This window comes from Lytechinus pictus, chromosome 8, assembly GCF_037042905.1.
Source record: "Lytechinus pictus isolate F3 Inbred chromosome 8, Lp3.0, whole genome shotgun sequence".
Lineage (NCBI taxonomy): Eukaryota > Metazoa > Echinodermata > Echinoidea > Temnopleuroida > Toxopneustidae > Lytechinus > Lytechinus pictus.
Genome location: NC_087252.1, coordinates 9612581 through 9627614, shown reverse-complemented (window position 1 = coordinate 9627614; position 15034 = coordinate 9612581). Strand labels below are relative to the sequence as shown.

Genomic DNA, 15034 nt, shown 5'->3' with positions numbered 1-15034 from the left:
AAGGCTTCCTCCTGGATTATTATGAACCTTAAGCAGGGTCCATATTTTTCTTATCTTTCTTATCAGCTGTCCACACAGCTTCTACATGTATATATATATATATATATATATATATATATATATATATATATATATATATATATATATATATATATACATATATATATATATATATATATATATATACATATATATATATACATGCCCATGAACAGATGTGTTTTTCACGACTGTTTCAGAAACGGATTTTGAATCCTCTTTTTTTGTCACATCATGGGCACTGACGAAGAGTGTGACTTTACCTTTCATTTTTGAGAGCTATGCTCCTTCTAAAATCTACGATTTTATTTCCACGGCATTTACTAAACCTTTTGTGATTACTTTATTCCATATGCCGAAGCAGACTATTTCTATTTTATATATATATAAATATAGTATAGTAATAGGGTGGAGCGAGTTGCTTAGATTTTAGTTGTACAGACTGTTTCCCCCTGAGGGTTCATCAGTATAGTCATTATATATAAATATATATATATATATATACATATATATATATATATATATATTCATATATCTGTATTATATAACACCTTTCCATGCCCTTTCTCTCTCTCTCTCTCTCTCTTTGTAGGTATGTTCTTCTTATCTCTCTTATCCATTGCCCTCATAGTTGCTATATAAACCTATTTGCTCTTTCACACAGGAAGGGGACGGGAAACTTGTTTTTTCTACATGGTCAGCCCCCCCCCCCTCCCGTATCCCCTCCTCCTCACATATCCACACACGTGCCAACACGCCCATACCCCACACTCGCACACACACATCTTATAAACCGTTGCGCGCCCCATGACTGGTAATAACATGATAGCTTTGTCGATCTGGGTCCTGTAACACATAGGTTAACGATTAATCGTACGCTTGATGTTTATGCCACGATTGAATATTGTATTCAATGCATTCAATCTTAAAAAGGAGTTCTGTGGTGATCGCTAAGCTTTGTGTGATCTCACTAGTAGAGAGTTTTCGCACCGTGACGCAGAACGGATTCACGAAAAAAGAAATCATGTTGTCGAATGCCCTTTCTAACAAAGTGCAACCAAGAAGTCGAAGTCGAAAATCGGTTTATCAAAACAGCTGCTTTCGTCCTGACCCTGGACCAATGACAAAAAAGTTATTTGCAACTTTTCGTATGCTCCGAAACTTCGCACGGAAATGCTACTCAGTTTCACCAATCATCGACAAAGACTTCCCTGTTGTTCTTTGTCATTTCACGGACATTTCCAATGTATTCACTGTGTTATCGAATCCATTGAATGTCACGGTGCGAAAACACGTTATTGACCCTATACGTACACAAATATGCGCCTAAAAAGAAGCAACTAGTAGGCCTACAATGCACGAAAATAATATGAACATCATACACCTTTTGCAGCACACACTGTGCTGCACTCAACCCAGGTGAGGTGAATGGGTACCTGACAGGAATTTATTCCTTGAAATGCGTGTGCGCTGTAATCTGAGTAATTACGGCTGCCAAGCTACAGCTGGGGTATTATTCGTAATGTGTTATGCGCGAAACAAGAACTTTATTTTATTATTATTGTTGTTATTTGTGTAATAGTGGTTATTTTTTTCCTTTTTGTCTCATAGATCGCGTAAATCAATCTTGCAGAACAGCACCAGGTCATCGGACTTCCATGAAAACGTTTCGATGACCCCAAAGGTCACAGTTCACAGAAACGGAGGCCATTCGCCTTTCATTCAACAACACAGGTTCAACGATACCCTGTACGAGGATAATGGGTTATCGATCGACAAGGATGATCGCGATTACAACAAAGCTCTCATAACAGACGGTAGAGAGACATCGCAAATCCGGGTTTTCGTTCATCCTCATCGTATGACACCCTCACCGAGGAAACCATCATCATCGACGTCGGTCGGTGACAGCAACCATGACATTTCTTACGGCGAGATCAACCCCGTATTCGAAGGGGACGATTGTGAAGACGAAAATTGCGAAGACGCATTCGGCGGAATTTTTGTAGTTGAAAAAGGAGGAGGGCGGAGACGAAAGAGGGTCGTCACGAACCAAGAAAGTGTCCAAAGTGACGTCACGACTGATGGTGGAATGACGTCACATCAGGGAGAACACTCATGTAGTTCGGATTCATATAGTGCCTGTGACGTGTGCAAAGACTATGAACTGGGTCCTAATGGGCCTTCCCTTGCCGTTACGAAGTTATGACAACATGAAACTACAGCAATATATAATGTGTGTCGGTTAGCCTAAATAAATCATATTTTCTAATTCATGAAAACAAATTATATACGAGAATCATATTGGATCGATGTTTCTGTACTATTTGATGACATTTTTTTATTGTTGAATGTTTTGAAACGATTATGCTAATTCTGTTTTTATTCTCCATTTATCACATGAGACTTTCATCTTGTTTTTGCATATTTCGACGAGGTTATGAATGCCATCATAATGCGTTGTTCTTTGGAGAGGTATTTTTGGATATTTGAGATTAAGTCAGACGTTGATGGCGGAATATAAATGCGAACACATTGACATTAAATAGCCAATATTTTGCTTACATTTTGCTTAAGGTTTATCTTTCTCTATATTTACTGCCATTACGTGCAATCATTTCGAAAAGTATTTAAACTTAGAAAGCTATGAAAGCTTAAGTTTGCACCGTAACTAGAAAGGGGCGGTAGCTTTTGAGTGTAATTTTGCACCCTAATGTGGTGTAAAGTGTACCTATTTGTTATTGTTGCACAGAGAAATGTTTGTTTGCACCCAAAAAGATGCAACTTTGCACTACTCAGAGTACAATATTTAACTTTCACAAAGTTCCTATTTATGTCGTTATTACAACTTGATTTGATATGTGATTGTTGATAACCTATTTTTATGTTCTTTACCAAAATTATGCATTCGTTTTTTTATCATTACTATTAAACTGTAAGGTGCATGGTATATTCACTTTTCATAATCATTATTGTTGTAACAAATTATTAGCAGGTGGTAAAACATCGTATCTTTAGAAGTCTGAAAATCTACACTGGTGCTATAACATATTCAGAGTAGGCTCTTATTTAGAGCAATACCTCAGTCACATTTGCTCTATGGCGGCCGTACGGTGAGTCGAAATCAGCCGTTTTATTCACACCACCTATATGTAGCTGGTACAAACGAATTTTAAAACTGCTGCATTTGACTCGCCGTACGGCGTCGCAGAGCAAATATGACTGAGATATAATATTACCCGATGTATGCATGCTGGAACCGAACCCATTTATTTTATTTTTTTCGAGATAAATATATTTATGAATTGTGTTCTACAAAATGTAGACCAATTTGATTTTAACCATTTTAGGGGTCACGGAACGGTTTTCAAAATATTAACCAGCAGAAGGGTAAATATGTGTATATATATATAACCAATATTGGGCAGTATTTTACCCAATGCGGGAAGCATATTATCCAGTAAGCTTTAAAGAAATAAGCAGCAATTACGTTAGAATGGGCAAAGTTTTCATCACACTGGATGAATAGAAATGCCCCAACGAAATGCCTAATATTGGTTGGACACATACTTACCCTCATGGAGCACTTTTACCCACTATTTCAGAGCAATGCAGTGGTTCAATTGATTAAAAATGCTCTAAAAGGAAGAAAAAAGTAATACAATTATTACACCTACTCGAAATAATTCATTCATATTTACCTTCCATCAGGAAGCAGTCTTTTGGCCGCCATCTCCTCCCACCCCCGCTACACTCATCTCATAGTTTTGTTCCGTGCAGCAGGTAGTTCGTGATCGTTGTCAAATCAATGTGTAATTTCTTTTTATACATTCTAGTCACTTTAACAATTATGAATTTCAATCTCTGTAAATCACAGTTATGCAGTGAAAGATGATGTTTTATTCAATGCAGTTGACATGGTTACTAGCAATGTTAGCACACATATACTAATTGATATATCATGGTATAAGCATGGGTAGAAACAACAGTTGACGTAAACCCGAAGGTGGGAAAAGATAGTTTTTATTCAAGAATACAAATGAGGAACAAATGAGTGAACATATACTATAGTTAAATTCACTGTGACCAAGGAATAACCAGGGATGATTGTACAAAGATTTGAGTTATATTTTGGCTTGGACCCAAAGGCGATATCATTTGGTAAATTCCGTATGTTGCCATTTCCCCCCCAAAGTTGATAGTGGTTATACATTTGGTGATTTGGTGGTGATTCATTTTTTTTACCTGATTGCTAAGAATGCGTGAATGCTTGTAAGCAAGCAACCAGAAGACCGACAGCTTAAGGTCATCTCCAAGGGACCTGGTAATGAGGATTAATGCCATACCAAAGGACAGTAGCGCACGGAGTGGGAATCGAACCCGGGTCACCGGATTCCGAAACCCCGCTCTACCGAATGAGCTATCGCGCTTCCTGTGTTTAATAAAGTCACCGCTTCGTTTCATACGCACTCCTATGTAAAGAAAAATAATAATAATAAAAGAAGAAAAAAATCATAATAAATAATCAGTCTTGGTGGACTAAAACGTCAATCTATGCCTATCTTGTTCAGCAGTTTTGTGAACATCCTGGGTAAATCTTACACAATTCTGATATAAGAAACAAAGAAATGTAATTTAACTACGGTTTGAGAACGCATGGGGGCACTTCTCGCTTGTGACGTCATGAAAAAATATTAAATCACGATTCTAAATTCCTTTAATACACCTTCATTATCCTTTTCTAATTTTTTCTGCATTTTATCAAAATCAATAAAGGTATGAGTGACTTTCCTTTATAGGCCTATCACCTTGTTGCCATAACATTTAATCTGCATTGTAGAATCTAATTCTTTCAGAGCGTGTGAATTTATGACATGTCTTTCACCGCCGTTTTTGTACTACTCTAGGTGCGCTTTTGGGATGGACCTGACAGCTATACTTTTATCGTTTAAACGTGTATGATATATCAAACAGTTACCATAGTAATTGTGCTTCTCAGCCAATCAGAATCAATATCATGTTTGTGATTTGGTGAATAGATAAAATAAAACAAAAATAAACAAATAAAGAAACGGAAAGTTTCAGACAACAAATGCCAATGAAACACTTTGCTGATGTCATGGGGAGCGTGTCATAAGCTTGATAATGAGGAATATCACTGTCAGTATGTTCGAAGTTATTGAAGCCGTGCTTTTGATTGGCGGAGAATAAGTTTGTATCATGAAAACCACTGCGAGGGACTTTTATGTAACCCTCCCTCATGTAGTGTTGTTCCGCAAATATACTAGCTGTCCATGCAAGGCACGTGTCAGTGTCAAAACTAAAATGACATAATTTTAGGACTACCAAACTTAGAAAGACAGTGTACAAAAATGTTCTAATTCATCGGAGTAAAATGGTCTTATGAAAACATTATTCGGTCCGGTGTTGGTGTTTGTTATAGGATCACAATTCAGATTGCTTCCCCGAGCTCCCAAACCTATTCTGAGTCTTTAAAAAAATATCCAGATCACAATATTGACATCTCATGACCAATTGAAATCCATCCCTGCACTCTTAAAAATGTTGGGCAACATACTGTCTACACAACAATATTGATTAAAACTTTATCCAATTCTGGGTAGTTTTAAACCAATAATGTGTGCTTTGGGTGAACATCACACGGTATTAGTTGAAAACCACCAAGAGTTGGATAATTTTTGTAACCAATTGTTGTGTGGACAGTATGTTGCCCAGCATTTTAAGAGTGTGTAGCAGCTGCTTTTTAAATTTGGTGCTATGCTGATAATAAACTTGACCTAACACCAACACCAATAGGTCAACACCAAACTATAAATCATCTACAGTGTTCTTTTTGGCATGAAGGCGCACTGACACTCGTTGTGTGTGTGCGAGTCAGACTTGTATAAATAATTTATAGTACCCACATTGATTTTTTTCCTGAGTGAAGTATTGTACTTATTACACTATTTAAAAAACGCTCTTTAAAAATTCAAGCACGTAGTTTGAGACGTCACTCTAATAACCATTATTTATAATCCGTCACTCTAACAACCATTATTTATGGTTTGAAACGAGTTGTTTAACGTTTTTCAAAACTTGCTTTAAAAGCTTTACCAATATATTACAATTTAGCATCTTGTTTAAAGATCTTAAAAAGTTGTTTTAAAATGTTTTAACAATATCTTAAAAATTTAACAAGTTGTTTAAAGTTTTAACGTCGTGTACAATTTTTTCACAATTTCTTAAAAGTTTAAACAGTTTGTTGTTAGAGTAATAGGCTTCAATAACCTTGTTTGTTACTGTGTATTATAAGAAAATGAAACCTTTAGACCAAGACAGCTTGCGTGAAAACAGAAAATCAAAGAAACAGATCAACGAAAGTTTGAGAAAAATCGGACAAATAATGAGAAAGTTATGAGCTTTGAATATTGCGATCGCTAATGCTATGGAGATCCTCACAATGGCAATGCGACAAAGATGTGTGATGTCACTTGTGAACAACTCTCCCCATTACTGAGTATATATTTCACTTAAACTGCCTCTTTTATCATATCTATCAGTAGATCGAAGTGTTCTTTCTATAGAAGGGCATGTAATACAGATTTTTAAAGAATACATCATGGATAAAGAGCTTGTATCACCATAAGATTGCAAAAAGAGACATTTTGGGGGTATTTTATCGTCCATTAAAGGGAAAGTTGTTCACATGTGACATCATACATCCTTGTCACATTGCCAATGGGAGGATCTCCATAGCATTAGTGATTGCCATATTCAAATGCTCATAACTTTCTCATTATTTGTCCGATTTTTCTCAAACTTTCTTTGATTTTTCTGTTTCGACACAAGCCTACTTGTTCCAAAGGTTTCACTTCCCTTCAACATAAAATTCGACCCTGGTTTTTTAAAGGGTAACTCCAAACATGGTACTATATTGATATAGAAAATAGCTAGTTTAAATGCGGGGATAGATTTGTTTAAAAATATTATGGTAAAGACGTCAAGTGCCACAGTCGGACCAACGAAACAAAATCCAGAGACCGGTTTCATAAAAATGGTTATTATAACAAATTTGCAATACCAGTTAAAAGCTTCGTAAATCCTTCAATCTGATTGGCTGATAGTAAATTTGTTATAGAAATTGTCCATTTGTTATTATAACAAGCAGGGGCGGATCCAGGATTTTCCAAAAGGTGGGGGGGGGCAAATTTTTCGAAGGAAAAATATTTGACAAGCAAAAAAAAAAAGGTATTCAATCACAAATAAAGAGTATTTCGTACCCGAAAAAAATTTACAAGCAAAAAAAGGGAAAGGTTTTCAACCACTAATTAAGGGTATTTCATACCCGAAAAAAATTGACAAAAAAGGAGGCCTTTACTTTAAAAAAAGGGGCACACCTCTGTTTTCATGGCATTTTTACATTACAAATTTGAATGTTGCTTCTCAAAGGGGGGGGGGGCACGTGTCCCCTGTGCCCCCCCCCCCCCCTGGATCCGCGCCTGATAACAAGTATTTATGGAACCCAGACTGGTCAAAGATATTACCTTGTTCAGAATGCTATACCATCGTTCGGTTTGGAGTCGGCTTTGCTGGTATTTCTGTACCAAACATTCGTTGTGAAATATTCCACATGTTCATCGTTGCTTGATTATTCATATTATTCTAAATAACATACCTGTATATTTATATTAAAAACAATAAATATAATATTTAAAGAAAAAATCACTGAACCCGTATCATGTTTTGTTTTACTCTTCGTCTTTTTCAGCTATAAAAAAATAATCGCCGTCCCGTTGGTGATGCAAACTAGTGACGCCTATCAGATTCACACCCCCCCCCCCAGCCACTTTTGTCAAAGTGGCTGCAAAGACCCTTTAAAAGGAGTAATACCATTCCAAGAAGGGCATTGGTGACCCCCTCCCCAATTTTTTCTTTGCTTAGGGAAATATTGGATTTTTCTCTCTCCTCTATCGCGTCTAAAAATGACTTCAAAAGAAAGCGAAGTAGAATGATACGTGTTTCGTAAAGATTAGTTTTATTTACGTGATCATATTCACCGAAGAACGTTCCTGAAAGATTACAACATTGATTGCCAGATATGTGCGATCGAGCCGAGCATTATAAAGTCGCAGGTAGTGCACTGTATATGATTTTTTTTTCTTCACTTTTTAGATTAAAATAAATTAATTTGTCACTCGGTATGCCTGTGGTATTAGTCAATATACTTTCAATCACAGTCAAACGGTGACACATCATGTTTGTATATCCAATGAAATATTCTTCATGATTTTATTTTTTACTTGGTAGAGTGAATCAAAACCATTTATCTTAGAGTCACACCTATATAACCGACTCCAAACTTTTTTTTAAATTTGCCTCATGAAATCACTGTGAAGAAGTACAATGGAAAAAGGGGGAAATAAGATTAAATTTTAGATTTAGAAAATAATTATTTAGAAAGACAAACAATCACAATCAGGAAAGCAGATTACTGAAAGTTTTAGGGAGAATCGAACCAGGAAGAATTTGTTTAAAATGTATGGATGTTTCCAAATGAGATCCCTAAGGTGATCTCAAATTGGCAACTTAATGTGAAGATTGCAACATGTTTTAATGAAAACAATCTCATTATAAAAAGGATTTGGGGTGGCAATCAACATATAGCATATTTATATCTCTCTTCATGAAAAGGGAAATCATTAAGAGCTTTTGACATGTTTGAAAAATAGGACTCTTGTAGGTCTTCTGGGCCCCGTAACACAAAGATTTGCGATCAATCGCTAAATGAACTGACCAATCAATATTAATGTTTCCCGCGCATATGGTTGAAGAAACCAATCAGTGCGGTTCTTTCATATTTGCAATCCATCGCAAACATTTGTGTTACGGAGCCCTGGAAACATTAAAAAATCATTTCTTCCATCACGATGAAACCATGTGCGAAGCCAACATTTCACATCTACCTAATATATACAACTCTTTGGCAACATTTTAATGATTCATAACTTTTTGCCGTCTAAGCAACACGTCACTTGAGTTTGACTATTGTAAAGGAGATTTCACGAACGGATGAAGACTTTGAATTCATGATTCCGCTACGAACATGACGAAGTAGGATATTCTTGTTCTGAAAATACGTGTAAAGAGTGGAGCAAGTCCACAACAATTACTAGTATGGTATATATTCTACCCAAAATACGCAACTTAGCAAAGCCCGAAACATTATTTTTTTTCCCCAATCATGCCAAAATCTATATATTTGATTTGTCCTTTTCATAAATTTGAATTGGTAATGCTGACTAATCAGGTCGTTAAAACAACTTCCGTCACTCACTGACAAAAAAAATACAGTGAAAATTGTTAACGTTCTCGTTAAAATACAGTGAAAATTTTTAACATTTTAAAAAAATACAGTGAAATTATTTTAACGATCTCGTCAGCTACGTTGAATTACTTTTGAGCAGTTATTTGTTCTTCTTGCATCTAAATAACTTCATAAGACAACGAAGGACATGGTTTCTGACGTTCTTGTCAGTGCCAATGTAAAGGAAAGTATTCCACCACGTACTAGCCATTAAGATTAACTTTACTGCACTCACAAAGCATTTCATCCGGATCTGTAAGTAGTTAAGGATGTCGTAGACAATGAGTGGCACCCAAATGATATAGAATGTAGCTGTGATGATCGCGATGGTCTTGATGGCTTTGCGATCGCTCCGCCTAATGTGATAACGAGATGATCCATGGTTCGAATGGTGGTCGGTTTTTCTTTGGCGACCGGACAATGTAGAGTGAGATTTGCAGGGGACTCCCGGAGGGGCAATCAGTATGATGTCGGGAGCTGGGAGAGAGGTGCAAGGATCGGGGGTAGCCTTTGGAGGGATGCGCGGGAGAAGGGGTCCAAGAACTCTGGTCAGATTATGCTGACCAAATCTGGGATCTGAGGGGTGTTTAAGAGATGAGGAATGTTGAGGTTGAAGTGGGCAAGGGGTGGGGTGAGACTGGAAAGTTAGCGGATTTTGATCTCCGTCAGGAATGCCCGGCTTGATTAGCGGCGAGGAAGAAGGGCAATCAAAAGGTGAAGGGGAGTGTTGAGAAAATGAATAAGTGTTAGAATTAGGAGGAGGAGAAGAAGAAAAAGCGTCGGGAGGAGAGGGCGTGAAAGGAGACGAAGGAGAATAAGAACGGTTGTAGGATGAAGTCATGGACGAGGAGGATAAGGAAGATGTTACTAAAGTAGAATCTGTAGCAGTTGAAGATGACCGAGTGTCGGACCTCATAAGTGGTGACGAACGTAGAGGGCGTGGGACAACCTGTCGTTTGGTGAGTTTGAGCGATATCCTCAAGATTCGTACATTGAGAGCAGTGGTCAAGATGAGTAGAGGTGTGAGGATGGCTATTTCCACGAGAAGCCACCTCTTACCGATTTGATAAAGACTTCTATCTTCTTTATTACAAATGGCTGTCCTATAAATGCAACAAGAATGAATAGAGAATTTTTTGACGTGAAAGATTGTCTTAAAGAGTCCCCAACATTAAAATTTGATTATTCTTCTTAAAATCTCAAATCTAACAAAAAATGCTGCTATCGCAATTTGATTTATTTTTTAATTCTCAGGAATTACCGAAGGCCCTGAAACACGTAACTTACAAATCTCAGAGAGCAATTTTCAAAATTCAAAAACTGCCATTCGCACATAGACTTGACTGGTTTTATATACAAAAAAGTGACAGTAAGTAAATGTCTGAGTCGCTTTCCGTTTCTAACAAAGATCACATCTCACACCAAGTATCTTTAATTAGTATAGTAATTAATTTAATTCTTAAAACAGGCATATTTCTCACCATGTTCATGTTTACATTTAAAAAAATATCACGGACCTCGCACACATAAATTTTCACTGCTACAATGTCAAAAGGTAAACACCGAAAAAGACAGTATTGGAAATTAATGAAAGAATGAACTATATACACAAGGGACGGATCCAGGATTTTCCAAAGGGGGGCGGGGCGCACATTTTCCCGAGGAAAATGTACAAGCAAAAGGAAAGGTTTTAAACAACAATTAAGGAAGGCCTTCACTTTCTAGGGGGGAGGCACATTTTTGTTTTAACAGCATTTTTACAAGTTTCAAAATTTATTGATCAAAATCCACACATATTGGATCATTCTCAATTTTAGAAACAAACACTTATATGAATCATTACAGTGAGAAAGTTACAAATCAAATATATAAAGAAATATAAATACAAAATGTAGAAAAATCATAGTTAACAATTTTCATGTTGAGCGCTAAAACATATTCGATACATATTCAAATAATTAACCTCTCAAAGCATAGGTAAAATTATATGTTTTTGTTTTCTTTTGAAAGTTTAGAAAGTTATATTACAAACTTTAATTGTGCCTCTCAAGGGGGGCACGGGCCGGCTTTGCCCCCCCCCCCCCCCCTTTGGATCCGCCAGTGATAAACACCTTTGTATTTATTAGTAAAAGAAAATCATCCCCGTTTAATTTCACAACGTACAAGCAGAACTAGTACGATTATTCAGCTCTTTTTTTTATCCCGAAGATTTATCGATTTTCCTGTCCGCTCTACATGGCTGTCATTTTAAAGAATAAATGCAAAGCTTTTACCTATGAGGCGATACATTTGAACTGAATTTGTAAAGGGACCGCAGCCTGTGAGTCAATCTTTTTTTTCAGCCCATGAAAATGTAAAGTGCAGTTTTGTATTTTAACATTCTTCTTGCTGTCTGTTTACAACTCCGTTTTAGTTTGTTTTCATTTATGTTTGGCGATATTCTACCTCACGATAAACTTTATATCAGACTTACGAAGTCTCAAAACTTAAATAAAAAGGAGACACGTAAATCTTCTTCTACCATTATCATTCTTGTGATTTCATTTTCGTTTTCATTTTTGTTTTCCAAGAGAATGATTTTGTGTCTTCAGGAAAGGATAAACTAATCTACAATTCCTTTTATTCCAACACCCCTGTTCCAGGACGGCGTTATAAGGGCAGGTGGTGGCGCACAAGATTTTTTTTTAAAGTAATGAAATTAAAATAAGCCGAGGGAGAAGAAAACACTTTAATAACTTATTAAAAAAGCTTGCAGGCCCTATGTAGCAAATGTATAATTCCTAAACCAATCATAATATGATAACATTTTTTCAATGAGACACAACACTAAAAGCATCTTCATGTCACATTTCCTCAATCCCCCTTATCTGAATACCATGTCGTCATGGTCGTCACCTTTGGTAGATGGTCTGAGTGGAGTCTATTCCAGAATTTATTTGGTTTTTTTTTTAAAGCGGCCTTCTGAATCAGTTGGAAAGTATAGACAAAATGGTCAAAGATCAACATTCTTACCTGTATCGCGCATACGGTGACGAAGGAAACGACGCGAAGAGCATCGAGTAGCCAATGGCGGTAGCCACCGCACATACAATGGCAATCTTAGCCCTTGAAGGTGTGACGAGTTGGTGATATCGCAGAGGTCTTGATATCATCAAGTACTTGTTAAGATTGACACAGACTACAATGAGCAGGGCCAGGACCAGCGGGGCGGTGAAGAAAGACTGAAACCATCTGCAGATGATGTTATAAAGCTGCGCAGGGCGCGTAAAATCGGTTGCCCTGTCGAGAGAGATGAAAGAGTAGGTGAATGGGTAGACGACTCCAACGACAAGGTTGACGATGGTGAGGGCTTTGAAGAATAAGCGGGTTATCTCGTCGAGGCTGGTGTCCTCGCATCGCAGGGCGTAAAGAGCGATTATGTTCGAAATCGTAGCCAAGATGATCTGTGTGTAACAAAGGATCATCACCGTGAAATTTAAGGGGACTGACTTCTCTCTATTATGCATCTCCACAGCCTCTTCAATTGAGAGGTTCGAATTCATGGCTTCTAGCAATGTCATGTTTGCAGTGGATGACATGGTGATGTCCTAGCTGTCATGCGCCTTTTACTTAAAAGTATACAGTAATTCTGATTAATTTTGAATGCCTCGAATGATATAAAAAGTGAAAGATTAGGGCATAATGGTTAGCTGCTGCAGTTGTAGAAACTTTATCAACGTCTAAAGCGTAAAAAAATAGGTGAATATACCTTCAATATTCGTGATGATCTTGACATTTGTCTCTTTCTTCCAAAAAAGGTATTTATGGCATTCCATGGCCTATATAGGCTATTGGCAAATGATGAAGAGTCCAAACAAGATGGTGAACTGATGCAGTGTTAGCAGATTCCTCCATTAAGGTTCCAATGCGTTGACTCACTTTAATTTCTTAATTCTAGAATTTTCTTAGAATTCATACGTTTACAATCCGATTTTAGTAGGCAACGGGTTTGAATGGCGATGAAATGCTGTCGGGATTGTTGTTGTTGTCAAAGAGCATCAACGCTCTTCGATCCGACGGAAAAACTTAAGATGTTCGATCGGGATTTTTTTTTAGTTGCCATATCTGCTTAATTAACCCAGCAACTGTTTTAGGACAGTTCACCTGGAGACCCTAATCCGAATGAATGAATGGAGAAGATACGAACTAAAGACACAGCGAGCTCTATAGGGAGTAAACCAACACCAGCCCTACAGGAGATAAAGTGATCAGGATGGATTTCCATTTTTAATTTAAATTGCAAAGTCTCTCGGCCACTTCTGATGTATAAGGTTGCCCCAAAAACAAGTGTAACCGAGATGGACGTTGATTGCTGAGGTAGGAACTTCACCTTTATGTATATTACTTGGATTATCAATGATTGGTGAATTACGTCGAGGAACACGTAATCGTAGAGAGATTCATTACAGATGAGCTTAGCTCTGCACTCAAAAAGAGACACGACGCATGAACTTCAATTAGAATTCGCAGAGAGATGTTCTTTTTTTCGCCAAGTTGATGTCTCAAGGAGCAATTAGAATGGCCTGCATGGTGCCAAAGAAGATAAATATTGCATCCGTGTCTTCACAAGTATGATCAAGCATATCTTCTAGAGTAATGTTGCTTTTAAATTAGCAGGGTCGTTGGAGATTATGTTATCCTTGAGTGTCCGGTGAATCTCGATCGATTGGTCATACCATACGTCATTAATTTAAAACACGAACTGATGACATAGTGGTGTTGCTGTATTATTTTTAAATGTAATTTCATACCAAGAGCAACAAAACCAGCAGTGATGTGGTAACTCACCCCCCCCCCCCCAACACACACACACATACAAATTAAAGAGGTTAAAACATGACTTATTTCAAAATAATTTTTTAATGATATATTCCAATATTCTTAAAATAATGTAATATTTCACACACTTTTACCCTTCCAATTTCATTTTTTTCTGGGTGGTGGAATTTTTGGTGGGGGATGCCGAAGCCCTCCGATCCTTTCCTCTGTAGTGACCAGTAGCATCCCTCTCTCTTAAAAAATACACCATTGGGGGAACCTTTTAAAACCCTGCACCCTGGTCAAGCTGTCAAAGCATCTCTTTTTTAAGGAGTCGCAACTGTGTGACATAGGCATATGATCACTGCCGTGCAGATGGGGCTTAGGGGCATTGGTCCCAAAAGGTTTCCACGACCAAGATAAAGAGAGAGAGAGAGAGAGAGAAGAAAGGAAACTAAGCTAAAAAGAAAAAAAAAGTTTTATTATGGTCTGAATAACATATCAGACTCTAAAGAAAAAATAGATTAATCTAAATCAACATTTCTTACTCGCTTCTCTCTCGCAGCTTTTCAATAGAAATTTCGCCCCGCGCGCCAATTTTTACCCCCTTTAATTTGGTGCCCATTACCACCATTGCCTTTAATTGAAGGAAGCTTGATAGGCCTATGCTTTGTGGTACGTATGTAAACTTTAAGAAATATTGGGTAAAAAATGCTTCATGAGGGTATTATAGTAATTGTGTCCAACCAACATTAGGCATTTCTTTGGGGCATTTTAACATTTATTTATCCAGTGTGATGTAAATTGTGCCTTTATTGCTACTTATCTTTT

General features: G+C 37.2%; 2 protein-coding genes across 2 annotated transcripts in view; one reads left to right on the top strand and one right to left on the bottom strand.

The window, feature by feature from the left end:
- The window catches only part of LOC129266825 (mucin-2-like), an 84161-nt gene extending 79644 nt beyond the window's left edge, over positions 1–4517 (top strand). The window contains exon 3 of the mRNA XM_064103553.1: positions 1651–4517. Coding sequence (XP_063959623.1) covers positions 1651–2248 — 598 coding nt within the window. The 3' untranslated portion in view covers positions 2249–4517. The remainder of the gene's footprint in view (positions 1–1650) is intronic.
- A 3546-nt stretch (positions 4518–8063) lies between these two features.
- On the bottom strand, positions 8064–12966 carry LOC135154991 (uncharacterized). Its single transcript, XM_064103261.1, has 2 exons — positions 12419–12966; positions 8064–10509 (listed from the first exon to the last, which is right to left on the bottom strand). Exons 1-2 carry the CDS (start codon positions 12964–12966, stop codon positions 9507–9509), a joined length of 1551 nt encoding a protein of 516 aa, XP_063959331.1. The 3' UTR covers positions 8064–9506.
- Positions 12967–15034: the final 2068 nt, after the last annotated feature.